This window comes from Haemorhous mexicanus, chromosome 25, assembly GCF_027477595.1.
Source record: "Haemorhous mexicanus isolate bHaeMex1 chromosome 25, bHaeMex1.pri, whole genome shotgun sequence".
Classification (NCBI taxonomy): domain Eukaryota; kingdom Metazoa; phylum Chordata; class Aves; order Passeriformes; family Fringillidae; genus Haemorhous; species Haemorhous mexicanus.
In genome coordinates this window covers 3,064,083-3,088,594 of record NC_082365.1, presented here as the reverse complement: position 1 = coordinate 3,088,594, position 24,512 = coordinate 3,064,083, and the positions used below count along the sequence as shown (strand labels likewise).

At 48.7% G+C, this 24,512-nt stretch overlaps 1 protein-coding gene across 6 annotated transcripts; it reads left to right on the top strand.

The window, feature by feature from the left end:
- The first annotated feature begins 860 nt into the window (after positions 1-860).
- On the top strand, positions 861-24,512 carry RBBP5 (RB binding protein 5, histone lysine methyltransferase complex subunit). Of its 6 annotated transcripts, none has more exons than XM_059867551.1 (14): positions 861-974; positions 1,413-1,438; positions 2,204-2,376; positions 3,714-3,854; positions 5,856-6,018; positions 7,189-7,298; positions 7,438-7,557; positions 10,113-10,266; positions 10,373-10,444; positions 12,119-12,236; positions 13,951-14,020; positions 14,957-15,186; positions 17,125-17,202; positions 22,177-24,512. In XM_059867551.1, the coding sequence occupies exons 1-14, from the start codon at positions 956-958 to the stop codon at positions 22,200-22,202; spliced, it is 1,500 nt and encodes a 499-aa protein (XP_059723534.1). In that variant the 5' UTR covers positions 861-955; the 3' UTR covers positions 22,203-24,512. The 6 variants fall into 6 exon arrangements, with proteins under 6 accessions (XP_059723534.1, XP_059723533.1, XP_059723530.1 ...); XM_059867550.1 differs by having other exon boundaries at positions 22,174-24,512; XM_059867547.1 differs by having other exon boundaries at positions 17,125-17,319.

The window sequence follows — 24,512 nt, the reverse complement described above, 5'->3', positions numbered from 1 at the left end:
AGTGGGAATGGGTCTGAGGAAGAACCTCTGGAAAAGCGGGAATGGCCTCGGGATGGCGCCGGAGGAGCGGGAATGAGGAAGGGGAAGGAAGCTCGAGCTCTGTGCCTGCGATTCCCGAGCTTTTCCTGTGGCCCCGCCCCCAATTCCCTGCTGGGGTTTTTGGGAATTTCCCCGTGGAAATTTTTTCTGCCTGCCTGGAGTTGGTGTTGGGAGATTCCACAGCTTTTGACCCCTCAAATCAAGGTTTATTTTATTTTATTTTATTTTATTTTATTTTATTTTATTTTATTTTACTTATTATTTCTTTATTTTTTATCTTGTTTTAATGTGTCATATTTTATTTTTTATATTTTTAATTATTTCATTTTTAGTTGAATTTTATTTTTCTTTATTTTTAATATTTTGTTTTATATTTTTCATTATTTGGTGGTTTATATTTTATATCTTTTATTATTTTTTAAATTTTTATTTCCTTTTCTTTCCTTTTATTTTATTTTTTCTTTCCTTTTTTTCCAAAAGCAGCCACTCCTTTCCAGTAGAAATCCAGGCAATACCGGCCTCCCCCGGTATTTTAGTTTATTATTAGAATAAAAATTATTTTAATTAATTTAATTAATGGTGCTACTTTTTTACCGGTCCCCCTTCCCGGAACGTTCCTGCCCGTCCGCAGGGCCCACTCGGCCCCTTCCGCGCGCTGCGCCGGGGCTGCCCGCCGCGCTGCCTGATCGCCGCCGCCAATTCCCGGCCCCTCCGCCGCGCCAGGAGCGAGCGGCGCCGCTCCCCGAGCCCGCCGGGAGGGGCGGGCGGGGCCGGCGCGGGAGGCGGCGGGAGCCGAGGCGGGAGCGGGGGAAAGGAGCGGCGGTTGGTCAGGCGAACGGCGAGGCGCGGGGCCGGCCGGCAGGCCCCCGCGGGGTCCTTCGGCGACGGGAGCGGAGGGAGCGGGAGCGGCGGCGCGATGAACCTGGAGCTGCTCGGTGCGGGAACCGGAGCGGGAGAGGGAACGGGGACGGGAACGGGAGCGGGAGAGGGAACGGGAGCGGGGAGTGGGAGGGGGAATGGGAGCGGGAACGGGAATGGGAATGGGAATGGGACGGGAAACGGGAGGGGGAATGGGAGCGGGAACCGGAGCGGGCGCTGCGGGAGCAGCAGGCGGCGGGAATGGCAGCGGGGAGGGAACGGGGGGCGGCGGGGGCGGGACGGCGGCGCCCCGAACCTGGAGCTGCTCGGTGCGAACGGGAGCGGGGGAGGCGCGGCTGGGAACGGGAATGGGAATGAGGAGGGAGCGAGGCTGGGCTGGAGCGGCGGGACCGGGAATGGGGGCGGCGGTGCCGGTACCGGAGCGGGGCGGGGGAGCCGGGCAGGCTCGGCGGGGCCGCCTCTCGCTCAGCCGCCGCTCTCCCGTTCCTCCGCAGAGTCCTTCGGCCAGAACTACCCCGAGGTAACGGCGCTGCCCCCGAGCATCCCCCGGCGGGGGCGGCCTGAGCGGGACTGAGCGGGTCTAACTAAGGCTGAGCAGGGCTGGCTGGTTCTGGCCGGGTCTGAGCGTGCTTGGCTGAGTCCGAGTGGGCACAAGCGGGTCTGAGCGGGTCTGAGCGAGTGTCACTGGGTGTCACTGGGTGTCACTGTGTCTGGCCAGGTCCGAGTGGGTCTCACTGGGTCTGGCTGGGTGTCACTGGGTCTGACGGGTCCTGCCTGGACACTGTCCCACACCGTCCCTGCACTGTCCCCACACTGTCCCCCCTGCTGTCCCCACACTGCCTGCGCTGTCCCCAAACTGCCCCACACTGCCTGTGCTGTCCCCACGCTGTCCTCATGCTGTTCCCCGCACTATCCACGGCTGTCCCCACACTGTCCCCACACTGTCCCCACACTGTCCCATGCTGTCCCATGCTGTCCCCACTCTACCCACGGCTGTCCCCCACGCTGTCCCTCAATGTCCCCGTGCTGTCCCCGCACTGCCTGCGCTGTCCCTGTGCTGTCCCCCGCACTGTCCCACTTTCTCCCATGCTGTCCCCACTGTCCCGCTGTCCCCACACTGTCCCTGTGCTATCCCCACACTGTCCCCACTATCCCGCTGTCCCCACACTGTCCCGCTGTCCCCACTGTCCCACTGTCCCCACACTGTCTCCACTGTCCCCACACTGTCCTGCTGTCCCCACACTGTCCCCACTGTCCCCCCACTGTCCCCCCGCTGTCCCCGCAGGAGGCCGACGGGACGCTGGACTGTATCAGCATGGCGCTGACGTGCACCTTCAACCGCTGGGGCACGCTGCTGGCCGTGGGCTGCAACGACGGCCGCATCGTCATCTGGGACTTCCTGACGCGCGGCATCGCCAAGATCATCAGCGCCCACATCCACCCCGTCTGCTCCCTCTGGTGAGCATGGCTGGGGGTCCCACCAATCCCAGAATCCCACCAAACCCACATCCACCCCGTCTGCTCCCTCTGGTGAGCGCTGCTGGGGATCCTAAAAATCCCAGGATCCCAACAAACCCACATCCACCCCGTCTGCTCCCTCTGGTGAGCACAGCTGGGGATCCTAAAAATCCCAGAATCCCAACAAACCCACATCCACCCCGTCTGCTCCCTGTGGTGAGCGCTGCTGGGGATCCTAAAAATCCCAGAATCCCAACAAACCCACATCCACCCCGTCTGCTCCCTCTGGTGAGCACGGCTGGGGGTCCCACCAATCCCAGAATCCCAAAAAACCCACATCCCACCAATCCCAGAATCCCCAAAAACCCACATCTCAACAATCCCACATCCACCCCGTCTGCTCCCTCTGGTGAACACGGCTGGGGGTCCCACCAATCCCAGAATCCCAACAAACCCACATCCCAATAATCCCAGAATCCCAAAAAACCCACATCCCACCAATCCCAGAATCCCAACAAACCCACATCCACCCCGTCTGCTCCCTCTGGTGAGCATGACTGGGGATCCCAACAATCCCAGCAATCCTACATCCCAGCAATCCCAAATCCACCCCATGTGCTCCCTGTGGTGAGCAGAGCCTGGGACTGTGGGAATCCCCAGGGAGTCCCCATGGAATCCCTCGGGAACTGCAGGAATCCCCATGGAATCCCTCTGAAATCCCCCTAGAATCTCTTGGGAATCCCCAGGGAACCCCCATGAAATCCCTCCAGAATGGCCATGGAATCCCCCTGGAATCCCCAGGGAATCCCTCTGGAATCCCCAGGGAATCCCCCTGGAATCTCCATGGAATCCCCAGATCCTTTTTCCCCTGGCTGCATTTCACCCCATTAAGGAATAACTTTGTTGGGAATTCCCTGGGCTCCTTTTCCCCCTGCCCTTTAAGCAATAACATTTTTGGGCATTCCCTGAGCTCCTTTCCCCCCTGCCCTTTAAGCAATAACATTTTTGGGCATTCCCTGAGCTCCTTTCCCCCCTGCCCTTTAAGGAATAACTGTATTGGGAATTCCCTGAGCCCCTTTTCCCCCCTGCCCTTTAGGGAGTAAATTTTTTGGGCATTCCCTGGGTTCCTTTCCCCCCTGCCCTTTAAGGAATAACATTTTTGGGCATTCCCTGGGTTCCTTTCCCCCTGCCCTTTAAGCAATAACATTTTTGGGCATTCCCTGGGTTCCTTTCCCCCCTGTCCTTTAAGCAATAACATTTTTGGGCATTCCCTGGGCTCCTTTCCCCCCTGCCCTCTAAGCAATAACATTTTTGGGCATTCCCTCCCCGTGGCACAGCTGGAGCCGGGACGGGCACAAGCTGGTCAGCGCCTCCACCGACAACATCGTGTCGCAGTGGGACGTGCTGTCCGGGGACTGCGACCAGAGGTTCCGCTTCCCCTCGCCCATCCTCAAGGTCCAGTACCACCCCCGGGACCAGTAAGTGCCCTGGAGGGGACTGGGATGCTCCCAGTGGGGTGGAACCGCTGATTTTGGGGTGTTATTGCCACTGTCGGGTCCGGGGGTTGTGTTGGGGTTGGGTTTTTGGGAGGGAGCTCTTGGGAATCGGTGTGGGAATGTGTCCTTGGGTTTGAAATTCCTGCACTGACTCAGAGGTGAAAGGGAATTAAAGTAGACCTGAGCTTCACAGCATTTTGCTGTCTAAGTACAACAAAAGGCAACAAAAATAGAAATAGCCTGCATTCCCTGATCCAGCTCAGTGCTTTTTAGCTGGGAATCCTTGTCCAAGATCTCCTGAATTCCTCAATCCAGCTCAATTCCTTTTTTGCTGGAAATCCTTGTCCAAGATGTCCTGAATTCCTCAATCCAGCTCCATTTCTTTTTTGCTGGAAATCCTTGTCCAAGATCTCCTGAATTCCTCAATCCAGCTCAATTCCTTTTTTGCTGGAAATCCTTGTCCAAGATCTCCTGAATTCCTCAATCCAGGTTGATTCCTTTTTTGCTGGAAATCCTTGTCCAAAATATCCTGAATTCCTCGATCCAACTCAATGCTTTTTTAGCTGGGAATCCTTTTCCAAGATACTCCTCGATCCAACTTGATGTTTTTTATGCTCTAACCATGGAATCCCCTCCCAAGATCCCAATTCCTCCATCCAGCTCCATGTTTTTTAGCTCTAACCATGGAAGCCCTTCCCAAGATCTCCTGAATTCTTCCATCCACCTCCATGCATTTTCAGCTCTAACCATGGAAACCCTTCCCAAGATCTCCTGAATTCCTTGATCCAGCTTGATGTTTTTTAGGTCTAACTGTGGAAACCCTTCCCAAGATCCCAATTCCTCCATCCAGCTCCATGTTTTTTAGCTCTAACCATGGAAACCCTTCCCAAGATCTCCTGAATTCCTCAATCCAGCTCAATGATTTTTGCTCTAACCATGGAAACCCCTCCCAAGATTTCCCAGATCCAGCTCAATGCTTTTTAGCTCTAACCATGGAAACCCTTCCCAAGATCTCCTGAATTCCTCCATCCAGCTCCATGTTTTTTAGCTCTAACCATGGAAACCCTTCCCAAGATCTCCTGAATTCCTCCATCCAGCTCCATGTTTTTTAGCTCTAACCATGGAAACCCTTCCCAAGATCTCCTGAATTCCTCCATCCAGCTCCATGTTTTTTAGCTCTAACCATGGAAACCCTTCCCAAGATCTCCTGAATTCCTCCATCCAGCTCCATGTTTTTTAGCTCTAACCATGGAAACCCTTCCCAAGATCTCCTGAATTCCTCCATCCAGCTCCATGTTTTTCAGCTCTAACCATGGAAACCCCTCCCGAGATCTCCTGAATTCCTCCATCCAGCTCGATGATTTTTGTGCTAACCATGGAAACCCTTCCCAAGATCCCAATTCCTCCATCCACCTCCATGCTTTTTATGCTCTAACCATGGAAGCCCTTCCCAAGATTTCATTAATTCCTCCATCCACCTCCATGCTTTCTTACCTCTAACCATGGAAACCCCTCCCAAGATCCCAATTCCTCAATCCACCTCAATGTTTCTTAGCTCTAACCATGGAAACCCCTCCCAAGATCTCCTGAATTCCTCCATCCAGCTCAATGATTTTTGCTCTAACCATGGAAGCCCTTCCCAAGATCCCAATTCCTCCATCCAGCTCCATGTTTTTCAGCTCTAACCATGGAAACCCCTCCTGAGATCTCCTGAATTCCTCCATCCACCTCTATGTTTCTTAGCTCTAACCATGGAAGCCCTTCCCAAGATCTCCTGAATTCCTCAATCCAGCTCAATGATTTTTGCTCTAACCATGGAAACCCTTCCCAAGATCCCAATTCCTCCATCCATCTCCATGTTTTTCAGCTCTAACCATGGAAACCCCTCCCGAGATCTCCTGAATTCCTCCATCCAGCTGGGTGATTTTTTGCTCTAACCCTCCCAGAGGAGGCTGGAGTTCCCACCTCTCGCTGCTGTTGCAGGAACAGGGTGCTGGTGTGTCCCATGAAGTCGGCCCCGGTGATGCTGACCCTGTCTGACTCCAAGCACGTGGTGCTGCCCGTGGACGACGACTCCGACCTCAACGTGGTGGCCTCGTTCGACCGGCGAGGGGAATACATCTACACTGGCAATGCCAAGGGCAAGGTCAGCCCCCTGCCCAGGGCACTGGGCACTCCTGGCTGCCCCCAGGGCAGCGCCAGGCTGGGCAGCAGCAGGAATTCCCCGTGGGAAAGGGGGGTCAGGCTTGGGAAGTGCCCAGGGGGGTTTGGGGTCTGCATCTCTGCAGAGTGCTCCGGGTGGGGATTGGGCACCTCCGTGGGTGAGGGGCACAGGGAGGGGTTTGGGGAGCAGGGAGGGGCACAGGGAGGGGTTTGGGGAGCAGTGAGGGGCACAGGGATGGGTTTGGGGAGCAGTGAGGGGCACAGGGATGGGTTTGGGGAGCAGGGAGGGGCACAGGGATGGGTTTGGGGAGCAGGGAGGGGCACAGGGAGGGGTTTTGGGAGCAGAGACAGTCACAGGTTTGGGAACAGGGATGGATTTAGAGAACAGGTGAGGGGCACAGGGATGAGTTCAGGGAACAGGAATAGATTGAGGAAAAGTTGAGGGGCACTGGGATGGATTTGGGGAACAGGTTAGGGGCATGGGGATGAGTTTGGGGAACAGGAATGGATTTGGGGCACAGGTTTGGGTTTGGGGAACAGAGACAGTCACAGGTTTGGGTTTGGGAACAGGAATGGATTTGGAGAATAGGTGAAGGGCACAGGGATGAGTTTGGGGAGCAGGAATAGATTTGGGGGAAAGGTGAGGGGTACAGGGATGGATTTGGGGAGCACTGAGGAGCACAGGGAGGGATTTGGGGAACAGAAATAGATTTGGGGCCCAGGGATGAGTTTGAGGAACAGGAATAATTTGGGGAACAGGTGAGGTGCACAGGGATGAGTTTGGGAAACAGGGACAGGCACAGGGATGGGTTTGGGAAGAGGTGAAGGGCACAGGGATTTAGGGGACAGGGACAGGGATGGCTTTATGGAAGAGGGACAGGGATGGCTTTAGGGAGCAGGGACAGGCACAGGGGATGGGTTTGGCTGTAGACAGGTGTAGAGATGGCTGCAGGGTTTGGGGAGCAGGTGAGGCATTGCTTGAGGATCCTGGAGGGGTTTTCCAGCCTCAGGGATTCTGGGATCTTTGACTTTGGCTTTGACACATTTTTGGGATGTTTTCTGTCTCAGCAGCTCCTGCAGTGTCCCCGGGTGGGTTCCCAGGGTTCTGTTTCAGGTGAAGCCACTGATTGTTCTCTGTCTGCTCAATCTTCAGATCTTGGTCTTAAAAACAGACACTCAGGATCTTGTTGCTTCCTTCAGAGTGACCACAGGGACCAGCAACACCACGGCCATTAAATCCATCGAGTTCGCCCGCAAAGGGAGGTGAGCGCCCGGGGGGATCCCAGAGCTCCTCAAACCCCCCAGATCTTCCACAGGACAGGATCTGTGATTGATTGATTGATTGATTGATTGATGGATTGATGGATTGGTTCTTCATTGATTTTCCCCCGTTTTGGTGCAGCTGCTTCCTGATCAACACGGCCGACCGGATCATCCGCGTGTACGACGGGCGGGAGATCCTGACCTGCGGCCGCGACGGCGAGCCCGAGCCCATGCAGAAACTGCAGGACCTGGTCAACAGGTGGGGACAGCCTGGGGACACCCTGGGGACACCCTGGGGACACCCTGGGGACAGGGCAGGGCCTGGGGACAGCCTGGGGACAGGGCAGGGCCTGGGGACAGTCTGGGGACAGGGCAGGGCTGGGGCATGGGGACGGCGAGCCCGAGCCCATGCAGAAACTGCAGGACCTGGTCAACAGGTGGGGACAGCCTGGGGACAGCCTGGGGACAGGGCAGGGCTGGGGACAGCCTGGGGACAGGGCAGGGCTGGGGACAGGTGAGAACAAGGCCTAGGGACAGGGGAGGGGCCTGGGGAGGAACGTGAGGACAAGTGAGGGGCATAGGGACAGGTGAGGGCAGGACAGGAGCCTGGGGACAGGGCAGGGGCATAAGAGAAGGGTTTGGGGAAGAATCTGAAATCTATAAAAGCTAAAACTTTAAATATAAAGCTATAATAAATAAATAAATAAATAAATAAAATAAAAGCAGCCCAGAATCTGAAAACCACAAAAAGCAAACCTGAGCCATCCCTCCCTTTTTTTCCTGGCTGCAGGACCCCCTGGAAGAAGTGCTGCTTCTCGGGGGACAGATATAAACTTACATATAAATAATAATAATAATTTTAAGAAATGAAATATAAAGGCAGCCCAGAATCTGAAAAATATAAAAGCTTAGATATAAATAATAAAAAAGACAAGTATCAACTTAAATAGGAAAGCAGCTCTGCGTCTGAAAAATATAAAAGATAAAACCGAAAATATAAAACTTAAGTATAAATAATTGAAAAAAAAAAAAACCAGGAAAAATAACCATTAAAAAACCCCCTTAAATATAAAAGCAGCCCAGAATCTGAAAACCATAAAAATCTGAGCCATCCTCCCTCTGTTTCCTGGCTGCAGGACCCTCTGGAAGAAGCGCTGCTTCTCAGGGGAGGGATATAAAACTTACATATAAATAATAATAATTTAAAAAAATGAAATATAAAGGCAGCCCAGAATCTGAAAACCACAAAAAGCAAACCTGAGCCATCCCTCCCTTTTTTTTTCCTGGCTGCAGGACCCCCTGGAAGAAGTGCTGCTTCTCGGGGGACAGATATAAACTTACATATAAATAATAATAATAATTTTAAGAAATGAAATATAAAGGCAGCCCAGAATCTGAAAAATATAAAAGCTTAGATATAAATAATAAAAAAGACAAGTATCAACTTAAATACGAAAGCAGCTCTGCATCTGAAAAGCATAATTGATAAAACCGAAAATATAAAGCTTAAGTATAAATAAAAAAAAAAAAAAAAAAAAAAAACCAAGAAAAATGACCATTGAAAAACTCCCTTAAATATAAAAGCAGCCCAGAATCTGAAAACCATAAAAATCTGAGCCATCCCCCCTCTGTTTCCTGGCTGCAGGACCCTCTGGAAGAAGCGCTGCTTCTCAGGGGAGGGATATAAAACTTACATATAAATAATAATAATAATTTTAAAAAATGAAATATAAAGGCAGCCCAGAATCTGAAAACCACAAAAAGCAAACCTGAGCCATCCCACCCTTTTTTTTTCCTGGCTGCAGGACCCCCTGGAAGAAGCACTGCTTCTCGGGGGACAGATATAAACTTACATATAAATAATAATAATAATTTTAAGAAATGAAATATAAAGGCAGCCCAGAATCTGAAAAATATAAAAGCTTAGATATAAATAATAAAAAAGACAAGTATCAACTTAAATAGGAAAGCAGCTCTGCGTCTGAAAAATATAAAAGATAAAACCGAAAATATAAAACTTAAGTATAAATAATTGAAAAAAAAAAAAAAACAGGAAAAATAACCATTAAAAAACCCCCTTAAATATAAAAGCAGCCCAGAATCTGAAAACCATAAAAATCTGAGCCATCCTCTTTCTGTTTCCTGGCTGCAGGACCCTCTGGAAGAAGCGCTGCTTCTCAGGGGAGGGATATAAAACTTAAATATAAATAATAATAATTTAAAAAAATGAAATATAAAGGCAGCCCAGAATCTGAAAACCACAAAAAGCAAACCTGAGCCATCCCCCCTCTGTTTCCTGGCTGCAGGACCCCCTGGAAGAAGCGCTGCTTCTTGGGGGACACATATAAAACTTACATATAAATAATAATAATAATTTTAAAAAATGAAATGTAAAGGCAGCCCAGAATCTGAAAAATATAAAAGCTTAGATATAAATAATAAAAAAGACAAGTATGAACTTAAATATGAAAGCAGCACTGCGTCTGAAAAACATAATTGATAAAACCGAAAATATAAAGCTTAAGTATAAATAAAAAAAAAAAAAAAAAAACCAAGAAAAATGACCATTGAAAAACTCCCTTAAATATAAAAGCAGCCCAGAATCTGAAAACCATAAAAATCTGAGCCATCCTCCCTCTGTTTCCTGGTTGCAGGACCCCCTGGAAGAAGCGCTGCTTCTCGGGGGACGGATAGAAAACTTAAATATAAATAATAATAATAATTTTAAGAAATGAAATATAAAGGCAGCCCAGAATCTGAAAACCACAAAAAGCAAACCTGAGCCATCCCACCCTTTTTTTTTCCTGGCTGCAGGACCCCCTGGAAGAAGTGCTGCTTCTCGGGGGACGGCGAGTACATCGTGGCGGGCTCGGCGCGGCAGCACGCGCTCTACATCTGGGAGAAGAGCATCGGCAACCTGGTGAAGATCCTGCATGGCACCCGCGGCGAGCTGCTCCTGGACGTGGCAGTGAGCACCCCCCCAGCCCCTGGAGACCCCTGGGATTTGGGAATTCAGCTGGCACCGTCCCTGGTGTTTGCTGATGAAGGGTTTGCTTTGTCTCCGTTGATTGCAGTGGCACCCGGTGCGGCCGATCATCGCCTCCATCTCCAGCGGGGTGGTTTCCATCTGGGCTCAGAACCAAGTGGTGAGGCAGGGCTGGGTCATTCCCTTGGGAGCAGGGCCTGGAAGGGGCTTGTCCAGGGAAATTTTGGCTCTTCCATCCTTGGAAGTGTCCCAGGCCAAGCTGGAGTGACCTGGGATAGGGAGAAGTGTGGAGTTGATGATCCCTTCCAACCCAAACCAGTCCAGGATTTCCTGGGCTCAGAACCAAGTGGTGAGGCAGGGCTGGGGTCATTCCCTTGGGAACAGGGCCTGGAAGGGGCTTGTCCAGGGAAATTTTGGCTGGTCTACCCTTGGAAGTGTCCCAGGCCAGGTTGGAGCAACTTTGGATAGGGAGAAGTGTGGAGTTGATCATCCCTTCCAACCCAAACCGGTCCAGGATTTCCTGGGCTCAGAACCAAGTGGTGAGGCAGGGCTGGGGTCATTCCCTTGGGAACAGGGAATGGGTTTGTCCAGGGAAATTTTGGCTCTTCCATCCTTGGAAGTGTCCCAGGCAATTTGGAGCAACTTGGGATAGAGAGAAGTGTGGACCTTCCAACACAGACCAGTCCAGGATTCCCTGTGCTGGTTTGGGTGGGATTTTGGGAATAAATCCTTCCCTGGGAGGGGCTGGGATGGAATTCCCCATGGAGCTGTGGCTGCTCCATCCCTGGGAGTGTCCCAGGTCAGGTTGGAGCAATCTGGGATAGGGACAAGTGTGGAGCTTCCAACCCAAAGCATTCCAGGATTCCCTGTGCTGGTTTGGGTGGGATTTTGGGAATAAATCCATCCCTGGGAGGGGCTGGGATGGAATTCCCCATGGAGCTGTGGCTGCTCCATCCCTGGGAGTGTCCCAGGCCAGGTTGAAGAGTGAATAAAATGGGTAAAATGGATAAAATTCCACCCTGGGATGGTGGGAGGTGTCCCTGCCCATGGGATTGGATGATCCCTTCCATCCCAAACCCATTCCATAATTCTCTAAAAAAATCCCAATTTCAGCATTCCAGGCTCATTTCCAGCCTGTGAATTCCCACAAAATCCTTGGCTGCCCCATCCCTGGGAGTGTCCCAGGCCAGGTTGGACAGTGGAGAAAAGGGATAAAATGGATAAAATTTATAAAATGGATAAAATGGTTGAAATGTTTAAAAAGGATAAAATGGCACCCTTGGATAGTGGAAGGTGTCACTGCCCAAGGGATGGGATGGGATTTCAGCTCCTTTCCCACCCAAACCCATCTGGAATTCCATAATTCCCTCGTGGACTCAATTTTTGTGTGTTGAAATCCTTGATGAGTTCCCATTCCAACTCAGTTTTGCTTTCCTGCTTCTTTTTAATTTGGGATTTCGAGCTCAAAACTCCAGCTCAGCTTTGGATTCATCCTTGAGCTCCATCCCAGGGACATTTTCCATGGAATTGTCCCCTCCTTTCATTCCAGGGGTGATCCAGGTGGATGTGGATTCCTTGATTTTTTTAATTTTGTGGGATTTTCCTTGATTTTTTTAATACTTTTATGGCATTTCAATGAGATTGCAGATCCACAAAATAATTCAGGTTGGAAAACCCCTCCCAAATCCCAAATTCCAGCCATTCCCAACTTTCTCCCTTGTCCATCCACGATTTAAACCCCTCCAGGATATTGAATTCCTCGAAATTCCAGCAATCCAAGGGATCCTGTGCTGTTTGTTTGGATTAAAACTGATTTTTTATGGGTTTTTTTCAGGAAAACTGGAGTGCTTTTGCCCCTGATTTCAAGGAGTTGGATGAAAATGTGGAATATGAGGAGAGGGAATCGGAATTTGACATTGAGGATGAGGATAAGAGCGAGCCAGAGCAGACAGGTGCAGCCCAAAATATTCCCAAAAACATTCTCAAAAAATTCCCCCAAAATCCCCAAAAAGTTCTCAAAAAATTCCCCAAAAAATCCCCCAAAAAATCCCCCCCCAAAAAAAAAAAAATCCCCAAAAATTCCCAAAAAAATTCCCCCAAACCCCCCCCAAAATCCCAAAAGATTTCCCAAAAAATTCCCCAAAAAATCCACCAGAAATTCTTGAAAAATCCCCAAAAAGTTCCCCAAAAAATCCCCCCAAAATTCCCAAAAAATTCCCCAAAAATCCCAAAAAATCCCCCCCAAAATCCCAAAAGATTCCCCAAAAAATTCCCCAAAAAATCCACCAGAAATTCTCAAAAAATCCCCAAAAAGATCCCCCCCCCAAAAAAAAAAAATCCCCCAAAACTTCCCCAAAAAATCCCCAAAAATTCTCAAAAAATTCCCCATAAAGTTCCCCAAAAAAAACCCAAAAAAATTCTCAAAAAATCCTCAAAAAGTTCCTCAAAATTCCCAAAAAATTCCCAAAAATTTTTCGAAAAATCCCCAAAAAGTTCTCAAAAAATTCCAAAAAAATCCCAGAGAATTCCCACCCTCCCTGGGATCCTCCCTGGCCACGTGGTGGTGCCCAAAATCCAGGAGAAAATAAAATAAATAAATCCTGGAATGTGAAAAATAATGGGAATAAGAATTATTGCTTGTTAATGCTCCCTATTAAAGCACTTCCCATAATTTAATTAATTTGATTTTAGCCATTTTTTAAATATGAATTATTTGAGGTTTGTTTTCTGCTGTGATGGGAAATATTTTAGATTTATTCTGTGCTTTAATAGAAATTTTTTTAGGTTTTTTTTTGTGCTTTGATAATAAATATTTAAGTTTGTATTTTGATTTCATAGGAAATATTTTAGGGTTTTTTTTCTGTTTTAAAAGGAAATAATTTAGGTTTAGTAGGAATTATTTTAGGTTATTGTGTTTTAAAAGGAAATATTTTATAAATTTTTTTTGTGCTTTAATACAAAATATTTTAGATTTGTGTTTTTCTTTAATAGGAAATATTTTAGGTTTTTTTGTGCTTTAATTTGAATTATTTCAGGCTTGTTTTGTGCTATAATAGGAATATTTCAGATTTTTTTTTTGCTGTAGTAGGAATTATTCCAGTTTTTTTTGTGCTTTAATTTGAATTATTTTAGTCTTGTTTTGTGCTATAATAGGAATTTTTTCAGATTTGTTTTTGGCTATAATAGGAATTATTTCAGTTTGTTTTGTGCTTTAATTTGAATTATTTTAGTCTTGTTTTGTGCTATAATAGGAAATATTTTAGATTTGTTTTTTGCTTTAATATGAAATATTTTTTTTTTTTAAATTATGAATTGTTTTAGGCTTGTTTTGTGCTATAATAGGGAATATTTCAGATTTGTTTTTTGCTGTAATAGGAATTATTTAAGTTTGTTTTGTGCTTTAATTTGAATTATTTTAGGCTTGTTTTGTGCTATAATAGGGAATATTTCAGATTTGTTTTTTGCTGTAATAGGAATTATTTCAGGGGTTTTTTGTGCTTAATTTGAATTATTTTAGGCTCGTTTTGTGCCATAGTAGGGGATATTTCAGTGGGGTTTTTGAGGGTTTTTTCCTGCTGGGACAGGGAATTCTCCAGGTTATTTCTGGCTGTACCAGGAGCTCCAGGTGTTTTTCCTGCCCTGAATTCCCCTTTTCCCTCCTGCCAGGTGCAGATGCTGCCGAGGATGAGGAGGTGGACGTGACCAGCGTGGATCCCATCGCCGCCTTCTGCAGCAGGTGCAGCCCTGGCTGCCCCCGACCCCAAACTCGTTAATGGCCGCTAATTAACCCTCAGGGAACGTTCCCTTTAGACCCCACAACATTCCCTTTGGGAAACACAACATTCCCTTTAAACATTCCCTGCATAAACCACGAAATTCCCATTCCAAAACCCAAAATTCCCAAACTTCACCCTCTACATCCCAAACCCCACCATTCCCACATCAAAATTGCCATCCCAAACCCCAAAATTCCCATCCCAAACCCCAAAATTCCCATCCCAAACCTCAAAACTCCCATCCTAAACCCCAAAATTCCCATCCCAAACCCCACAATCCCCATCCCAAACCCCCAAACCCCATCCCAAACCCCCAAACCCCAAAATCCCTTCCCAAACCCCAAACTCACAAACCCCAAGCCCCGAAATCCCCACCCCAAACCCCCAAACCCCACAATCCCCACCCTAAACCCCAAACCCCAAGCCCCAAAATCCCCATACCAAACCCCACAATCCCCATTCCAAACCCCATCCCAAGCCCCAAAATCCCCATCCCAAAATCCCCATCCCAAACCCCATCCCAAATCCCAAAATCCCCACCCCAAACCCCAAAATCCCAAACCCCCAAAATCCCCAAACCCTGAAATCCCCATCCCAAACCCCCAAACCCCACAATCCCCATCCCAAACCCCCAAACCCCAAAATCCCAAACCCCCAAAATCCCCAAACCCTGAAATCCCCACCCCAAACCTCCAAACCCCAAACCCTCATACCTCAAACCCCAAAATCCCCATCCCAAACCCCATCCCAAACCCCCAAACCCCAAAATCCCCACCCCAAACCCCGAAATCCCCACCCCAAACCCCGAAACCCCACAAAGCCCACCCCAAACCCCCCAAACCCCACCCCAAACCCCAACCCCCAAACCCCCAAGCCCCAAGCCCGTGTCCCCACAGTGACGAGGAGCTGGAGGACGCGCGGGCGCTGCTGTACCTGCCCATCGCCCCCGAGGTGGAGGACCCCGAGGAGAACCCCTACGGGCCCCCGCCCGAGGCCCTGCCCGGCGCGCTGCCCGACGACGGCCTGGGCCCCGACAAGAAGCGGCCCGGCTCCTCGGACGGGCCCCAGAACCCCAAGAAAAAACCCAAAACCACCAACATCGAGCTGCAGGGAGTCCCCAATGACGGTGGGTGGGAGATCCTGAGGGGTTTGGGTGTTGGGGGGTGATCCTGAGGGGTTTGGGGTTTGGGGGGTGATCCTTGGGGGGTGATCCTGAGGGGTTTGGGGTGTTGGAGGGTGTGATCCTGAGGGGTTTGGGGGTTTGATCCTGAGGGGTTTAGGATGTTGGGGGGTGATCCTGAGGGGTTTGGGGGGTGATCCTGAGGGGTTTGGGGGTGATCCTGAGGGGTTTGGGGGGGTGATCCTGAGGGGTTTGGGGGTTTGGGGGGGTGATCCTAAGGGGTTTGGGGTTTGGGGGGGTGATCCTGAGGGGTTTGGGGTGTTGGGGGGTGATCCCGAGGGGTTTGGGGCTTTGATCCTGAGGGGTTTGGGATGTTGGGGGATGATCCCGAGGGGTTTGGGGGGTGATCCTGAGGGGTTTGGGGGTGATCCTGAGGGGTTTGGGGGGGTGATCCTGAGGGGTTTGGGGGGGTGATCCTGAGGGGTTTGGGGTTTGGGGGGTGATCCTGAGGGGTTTGGGGTTTGGGGGGTGATCCTGAGGGGTTTGGGGGTTTGATCCTGAGGGGTTTGGGATGTTGGGGGGGTGATCCCAAGGGGTTTGGGGTTTGGGGGGTGATCCTTGGGGGGTGATCCTGAGGGGTTTGGGGTGTTGGGAGGGTGATCCTGAGGGGTTTGGGGTGTTGGAGGGTGTGATCCTGAGGGGTTTGGGGTTTGGGGGGGTGATCCTGAGGGGTTTGGGGTTTGGGGGGTGATCCTGAGGGGTTTGGGGTGTTGGGGAGTGATCCTGAGGGGTTTGGGGTTTGGGGGGTGATCCTGAGGGGTTTGGGGTTTGGGGGTGATCCCGAGGGGTTTGGGGTGTTGGGGGGTGATCCTGAGGGGTTTGGGGGGTGATCCTGAGGGGTTTGGGATGTTGGGGGGTGATCCCGAGGGGTTTGGGGGTGATCCTGAGGGGTTTGGGGTTTGGGGGGGTGATCCTGAGGGGTTTGGGGGGTGATCCTGAGGGGTTTGGGATGTTGGGGGGTGATCCTGAGGGGTTTGGGGGTGATCCTGAGGGGTTTGGGGTTTGGGGGGGTGATCCTGAGGGGTTTGGGGGTGATCCTGAGGGGTTTGGGGTTTGGGGGGGTGATCCTGAGGGGTTTGGGGGGGTGATCCCGAGGGGTTTGGGGTTTGGGGGGGTGATCCTGAGGAGTTTGGGTTGTTGGGAGGGGTCTGATCCCGGGGGGTTTGCGGTGTTGGGGGGTGATCCTGAGGGGTTTAGGGGGGTGGTCCCGAGGGGTTTGGGGTTTGGGGGGGTGATCCTGAGAGGTTTGGGGTGTTGGGGGTGTGATCCTGAGGGGTTTGGGGCTTTGATCCTGAGGGGTTTGGGGGGGTGATCCTGAGGGGTTTGGGGGGGTGATCCCGAGGGGTTTGGGGGGGTGATCCCGAGGGGTTTGGGGTTTGAGGGGTGATCCTGAGAGGTTTGGGGTTTGGGGGGTGATCCTGAGGGGTTTGGGGGGTGATCCCGAGGGGTTTGGGGGGGTGATCCCGAGGGGTTTGGGGTTTGAGGGGCTGATCCTGAGGGGTTTTGGGTGTTGGGGGGGTTTGATCCCAGGGGTTTGGGGTTCGGGGGTTTGATCCCAGGGGGTTTGGGGTGTTGGGGGTGTGATCCTGAGGGGTTTGGGGCTTTGATCCTGAGGGGTTTGGGATGTTGGGGGGTGATCCTGGGGGGTTTGGGGTTTGGGGGATCTGATCCTGAGGGATTTGGGGGGGATCTGGTCCCGAGGGGTTTGGTGTATTGGGGGTTTGATCCTGAGGGGTTTGGGGTGTTGGAGGGATCTGTTCCTGAGGGGTTTGGGGTGTTGGGAGGAGAGTCTGATCCCAAGGGAGTTGGGAGCGGTCTGATCCAGGATTTCAGCATTCCAACTCACCCCAAATCCCCATTTCCCCCCCAAATTCCCCCCCCCAGAGGTGCACCCGCTGCTGGGCGTGAAGGGCGACGGTAAATCCAAGAAGAAGCAGGCGGGCAGGCCCAAAGGATCAAAAGGTAAAGACAAAGATTCTCCATTTAAACCGAAACTCTACAAAGGGGACAGAGGGGCTTTACCTCTGGAAGGAGCAGCCAAGGGTAAAGTGCAGGCGGAGCTGGGCCAGCCCCTGACAGGTAAGGACGGTGTCACCTCCCTGGTGGCCTCGCTTTGTCACCCCTGATCCTCCAAGGTCTCTCCGGCGTCCCCAGAATCCTCCCTCCCTGCTCGGCTGCTGGCAAGGAGAGGCAAAATTGGATTTTTGGGGGGGTTTTGGTGGGAAATTGGCATGAAATTGGATTTTTAGGAGGGAAATCGGGATAAAATTGGATTTTTGGGTGGGAAATTTGGATAAAATTGGATTTTTTTGGGGGGAAATCGGGATAAAATTGGATTTTTTAGGTGGGAAATTAGGATAGAATTGGATTTTTTTGGTGGGAAATCAGGGTAAAATTGGATTTTTTAGGTGGGAAATTGGCATAAAATTGTATTTTTTAGGTGGGAAATTGGGAGAAAATTGGATTTTTTGGGGGTGGTTTGGTGGGAAATTGGGATAAAATTAGATTTTTTTTGGTGGGAAATTGGCATAAAATTGGATTCTTTTGGTGGGAAATTGGCATAAAATTGATTTTTTTTTTTTGGGGGGGGGATGTTTTAGTGGGAAATTGGAAGAAAATTGGATTTTTGGTGGGAAATTGGGATGAAGTTGGGATTTTTGCGGGAGAAATTTGGGATTTTTGTGGGAGAAATTTGGGATTTTTGCTGGAGAAATTTGGGATTTTTGCAGGAGAAATTTGAGATTTTTGCGGGAGAAATTTGGGATTTTTGCGGGGGAAATTTGGGATTTTTACAGGAGAAATTTGGGATTTTTGCAGAAGAAGTACGGGATTTTTGCAGGAGAAATTCAGGATTTTTGTGGGAGAAATTCAGGATTTTTGCTGGAGAAATTTGGGATTTTTGTGGGAGAAATTTGGGATTTTTGTGGGAGAAATTTGCAGGAGAAATTTGGGATTTTCCTCCTTCACAATTGCAATATCCCATCCTCCAGTTTCCGCCTTTTTTGGGGAAATTTCCTCCTTTTTTTTGGGAAAATCTCCTCCAGGCCCAGCACAGACAGCACAATTTTAGCTGCAATGTTGATTTTTTAAAAAAGAATTTTAAACCTTGGATTTGATGGATCCAATTCTGCATTTCCTTGATTCCAGCAGCTGCTGCCATGGATTTTTAGGAATTCAGGAATTATTTTAATTCCTTTATTCCTTTAATTTCCAGCAGTGATTTATTCCCTTTTTCCCTCCCCTTCCTGCTCAGCTCCTCGGTGTTGCTTGTCCTGATCTTTGTTGTTTCCCAGGAATGGGAATTTTGGGATGGGAAAACCTTGGGAATGTTCTCTGGGAATGTTTCCACCTGGAAAAAATCCAGGATTGGAGCAGCCAGGAGCATCCTGGGGTTGGCTTTGGGGTGAATTTTGGGGGATTTTCCAAGATTTTCCTGTGTTTTCAAGGATGGCACCTGGATCCTCACAAGGCTGCCTTGGAGATGATTAATTTCATGTTAATTATTGCTGCTAATTAATGCAATTAATGATAGAAATGAGAAAGGATTGTGGCCTGGGAGGTGAAAAATTGGGATTTCCACGGAGAATTCCAATCCTTGGCTTCCAAACAGTGCAGGATCCTTGGATTTTCCATGTTGGAGGGGCTGCTCCCAGAAAATCAAAACTTTAATTTTTAATTAGCATTTCATTTTTAATTACCATTTAATTTTGAATTACCATTTCTTTCCTGGGGGGTGCTGTCCCTAATTCCTGCTTTTCTTTGGAGTCACTGGGAAATCCCATTCCCAGTCCTTCTGGAATGTTCCAGATCCAGCAGCTTTTCCTGCTTCTCCCCTTCCTTTTCCAGCCCTGTTTGGAAGGATTTGGGGGCAGATTTTTGCTCTTGCTGCAGGAAACTCTGGGATTCATTTCCCTGCAGGAAATTCTGGGATTCATTTCCCTGCAGGAAATTCTGGGATTTATTCCCTGCAGGAAATTCTGGGATTCATTTCCCTGCAGGAAATTCTGGAATTCATTTCCCTGCAGGAAACTCTGGGATTTATTCCCTGCAGGAAACTCTGGGATTCATTTCCCTGCAGGAAACTCTGGGATTTATTCCCTGCAGGAAATTCTGGGATTTATTCCCTGCAGGAAATTCTGGGATTCATTTCCCTGCAGAAACCTCTGGGATTCATTTCCCTGCAGGAAATTCTGGGATTCATTTCCCTGCAGAAACCTCTGGGATTCATTTCCCTGCAGGAAATTCTTTGATTTATTCCCTGCAGGAAACTCTGGGATTTATTCCCTGCAGGAAATTCTGGGGTTTATTCCCCTGCTTTTAGGTTGGGATAAAATTCCTCAGCCAACCTGGGAATTTTTTTTTCCCTCAAAAAACGAGTTCAGACCCAAATCCCACTGGATTTTCCCATCAGCTGGAGGTGGCAGAGATCCCTAAAATCTCCTTTTAGGCTTTGCTGCCTGTGGGAAGCTTGGGATGAAGGGAAATTGGGAAAAATTCCTGCCTGGAATGGTGAGGAGTTCCCAGAGGGATCCCTGGAAGTGTCCAAAGGTTGAGGTTGGAGCATCCTGGGAGGTGCCCATGGATTGGGATGGGATTGAAGCTCTTTTCCCACCCAAACCATGAAATTCCATGAAAATCCACATTTTCCTGGAATTCCTGAGCTGGAATTCCTGTAGGAGCCACATTGGGAGAGAAAAGAATCCATTCCTTGGCTCTCCCAAACCCACAGAATTCCATGGAATTCCCTCTTCCCTTTGTTCTCTTCGTGCCCTGCGCCCAAAATTCCCAACATTTTGGGCCACCAGAGGTTCCAGCACATTCCAAACTCCCCTGGAATTCCCAAGGAATTTGGATCCAGGCTCCCTTGAATTCCCTGAATTCTGCTGCTTCCTGCAGGAGCCACCCCAGGCCTGAAGCAGGAAGAGTTTTCCTGGGAAATCTTTGGGATTTCCATGTGGGAGCTGCATGGCTGGGACTGGGATTCATTCTCTCCCTTAATTAATTCTCTCCATTAATTAATTCTCTTCATTAATCCTCCTTATTCATTTTCTGCTGGCAGAAAACTTAAAATCAGATTTTTTTTTTGGTGTTAAACTCAGCTTTCAGCCTAAAACCAAAACTAATTTCCTCATTTTTCAGTTCAGAATCAAATCCTCTGCTCTGGTCTCACCCACACTCGGGTGGGGATTTATTCCCTTGGTTTTCCTTAGAAATTTGGGAATTACAAAGTATTTGACCCCAGCTCAGTTTGGCCATGAAGGATTTCCAAGCCACTGTGCTGCACTCCCAGAATCCCAAATAAATCCCAGAGCTGTCACCAGGCAGCCTCTTGCTGCTGAAATTTTGGGGTTTTAGCTATGAAATCCCACCCTCTCCCATTTTTTCCCTGCATTTCCCATTCTTTTCCCAAATTTCCCATTTCTCCCTGCATTTCCCTTTTTTTTTCCCCTGCATTTCCTATTTTTCCCTTCATTTCTCATTTTTTCCCTACATTTCCCATTTTTCCCCCTGCAATTCCCATTTTCCCCCTGCAATTCCCATTTTTTCCCTTGCATTTCCCATTTCCCCTACATTTTCCATGTTCTTTTCTACATTTCCCATTTCTCCCTGCATTTCCAGTTTTTTTCTACATTTCCCATTTTCCCCCTGCACTTCCCAGTTTCCCCTCCATTTCCCATTTCCCCCTGCAATTCCCATTTCCCCCTGCAATTCCCATTTTCCCTGCATTTCCCATTTTCCCCCCTGCAATTCCCATTTCCCCCTACATTCCCCATTTTTCCCCCTCCATTTTCCATTTTCCCCTACATTTCCCATGGGTTTTTTTTACATTTCCCATTTTCCCCCCTGCATTTCCCATTCCCCCTACATTTCCCATTTTCCCCCTGCAGTTCCCATTTTCCGTACATTTCCTATTTTCCCCTACATTTCCCTTTTTTTCCCTACATTTCCCATTTCCCCTCCATTTCCCATTCCCCCTGCAATTCCCATTTCCCCTGCAATTCCTGTTTTCCCTGCATTTCTCATTTTTCCCCTGCAATTCCCATTCCCCTACAATTCCCATTTCCCCTACAATTCCCATTTCCCCTGCATTTCCCATTTCCCCTACATTCCTCATTTTTCCCACTGCAATTCCCTTTTCTTTTTTGCATTTCCCATTTTCCCCTCCATTTCCCATTTCCCCCCCAATTCCCATTCCCCCCCAATTCCCATTCCCCCCCAATTCCCATTCCCCCTACAATTCCCATTTCCCTTTTTCATTTCCCATTCCCCTACAATTCCCATTTCCCCCGCAATTCCCATTCTCCCCCCAGTTCCCATTTCCCCCCCAGTTCCCATTTCCCAGTTCCCATTCCCCCCCAGTTCCCATTTCCCCCTACAATTCCCATTCCCCCCCAGTTCCCATTTCCCCCTACAATTCCCATTCCCCCCCAGTTCCCATTCCCCCTACAATTCCCATTCCTCCGCAATTCCCATTCCCCCCAGTTCCCATTTCCCCCCCAATTCCCATTCCCCCCCAGTTCCCATTCCCCCCAGTTCCCATTTCCCAGTTCCCATTCCCCCCAGTTCCCATTCCCCCCCAGTTCCCATTTCCCAGTTCCCATTCCCCCCAGTTCCCAGTTCCCAGTTCCCATTCCCCCCAGTTCCCATTTCCCAGTTCCCATTCCCCCCCAGTTCCCATTCCCCCCCAGTTCCCATTTCCCAGTTCCCATTTCCCAGTTCCCATTTCCCAGTTCCCATTTCCCAGTTCCCATTCCCCCCAGTTCCCATTTCCCAGTTCCCATTTCCCAGTTCCCATTCCCCCCAGTTCCCATTTCCCAGTTCCCATTTCCCAGTTCCCATTTCCCAGTTCCCATTCCCCTGCTCCCCTGGGGCTCTCAGGTTCCCGGAGCCCCTGCCTGCGGCTCGGGCTCATTCCCCTCTCCGCTCTCTCAGCAGGTGGTGCCATCTCCGAGTTGCTATGAAGACTCTCCCTTCTCCCCCTGTCTCCTTCCCTCTCTTGGCTCCCCAATCTTGGAAAACGCTGGAATTCCCAGGCAGGACTGGCACTGACTGAATTCCAAGGATTTCAGGGAGTGATTTGGGGCAGGAATGACTCTGCAAGAGGGAGCAGCTCCATCCTCCTGCTGCCTGTCCACGGATCAGGCTGGGACTGAGCTCCAGCCGGGAATTTTTGGGGACAAATCCTTGTCCCAAAGTGACCTGAGCCCTTTCCCTGCCACTCCAGAGCCTCTCCACCTTTTATCTCCCAAAATCTCTCGGCATTCCTGGATGGAAGAACAGCCCAAAGTGTGAGTTTGGATTCCTGACTGTCTCCTGCCAAGTCCCCCTTTTCCAGCTGGGAATTCCCAACTGGCTGAGCCTGGCTTTTCCCAGGGCAGAGCTGCTGATCCCAGCCCAGATTTTCAGGAATTTCCAGTGGGATTTGAGGAGCTGAGGCCCCTCTGGAATCTGCCTTGGTTTTGTGTTTGTTTTTCCCACTCTGCCAATGGCTTTTAGATAAAAAAAGTCATTTTCCAATGTTTTTTTTTTTTCCCAGCCTGTGATTCCCAAAGTTTTGCTGGAGTTCCCTCCTGTCTTTTCCAATGGTTTTGTTCCTTCTCTTCCTTGGGAAATTCTCCTCCAGGAATATCCAGGCTCCTCCTTGATAAACAAAAACCAATTTTTTTTTTGGTCAGAACTGAAGCAGAACTTTTCCAAAGGGTTTCTGTTTTTCCCACTTCTGGGTTAAAAACAGAATCTGGCAGCTCATTCCCAACTTTTATTCCTTCAGGAATTCCTGTGGGAAGGGGAATGGCACTTTCCCTGTCCAGCACTCACAGCCTGGCACCTCTCATCCCACACCAACATCCTGATCAAAGGAAATTTCATTCCTAAATCCCTTTTTTCCCGCCAGACTTTGGAGTTTCGTTGCTCTCAGTGTTCCCCCAGGTGGAATTATTGGGATTATCAGGAGCTCTTTAAATTTCCTGGGTGTCCTGCAGACACTAAAAGCAGGGAGTTGGAAAATGACGAATTTGCAGCCAGAACCGTGCAGGTGTGAAAACGAGGAGAGAGAGAGAACATTTGGAAATCAGAGGTTTTGAAATTTCTCAAAACTTGATGTTTTCATTCCCAGCTTTGGGGACATTCGGGGACATTGATGACCACGAGTGTAAAATTCCTTTTTATTTTTGCTTCTTTTTGCTTGTGGGGTGACTCTGCTGTGCCAAACCCACCCTGGGGGCTGGGCCTGACCCCCCACATTAAAAATGGCCAGGCCAAGGTTCTGCAGGTTGGGTTAAAGCCTTGAATGCCCCCAAACTCAGCTCCCCTCTGTACAGTGTAAATGCCTTCGTTTATTCCCATCCCTCTTCAGTTTCTGCTTTATTCCCATCCTTATTTCCTGCTCTGCTCCCATCTTCATTGTATTTCCATCCTTGTTTTATTTCCTGCTTTATTCCCATCTTTATTTCCTGCTTTATTCCCATCCTTATTTCCTGCTCTGTTCCCATCTTTATTTTATTTCTTGATTATTCTCATCCTTATTTTATTTCCCAGTTTGTTCCCATCCTTACTTTCTGTCCTGGTTATTCCCATCTTTATTTTATATCCTGCTTTATTCCCATCCTTATTTTATTTCATGCTTTATTCTCATTTTCTTTCCTGGTTATTCCTTATTTTATTTTATTTTATTTCATTTCATTTCATTTCATTTCATTTCATTTCCTGCCTTATTCCCATCTCTATTTTATTTCTCACTTTGTTCCCATCTTTATTTTATTTCCTTCTTTGTTCCCATCCTTATTTTATTTCCTGGTTATTCCCATCCTTATTTTATTTTATTTTATTTCCTGCTTTGTTCCCATCCTTATTTTAATTTCTTTCCTGGTTATTCCCATCCTTATTTTATTTTATTTCCTGCTTTGTTCCCATCCTTATTTTATTTTCTTTCCTGCTTATTCCCATTTTTATTTTATTTTATTTTATTTTATTTTATTTTATTTTATTTTATTTTATTTTATTTTATTTTATTTTATTTTATTTTATTTTATTTTATTTTATTTTAATTTTATTTTATTTTATATTTCCTGCTTTGTTCCCATCCTTATTTTATTTTCTTTCCTGCTTATTCCCATCCTTATTTTCTTTCCTGCTTATTCCCATCTTTATTTTCTTTCCTGATTTATTCCCACCCCTGTTTTATTCCCTGGTTTTGTACAATATTGGAGCAGCTCCTGCAGCGGTGGTGGTTCTGTGTTTGTAAATAAAGAGGTACCTTCCATTTCCTAAAA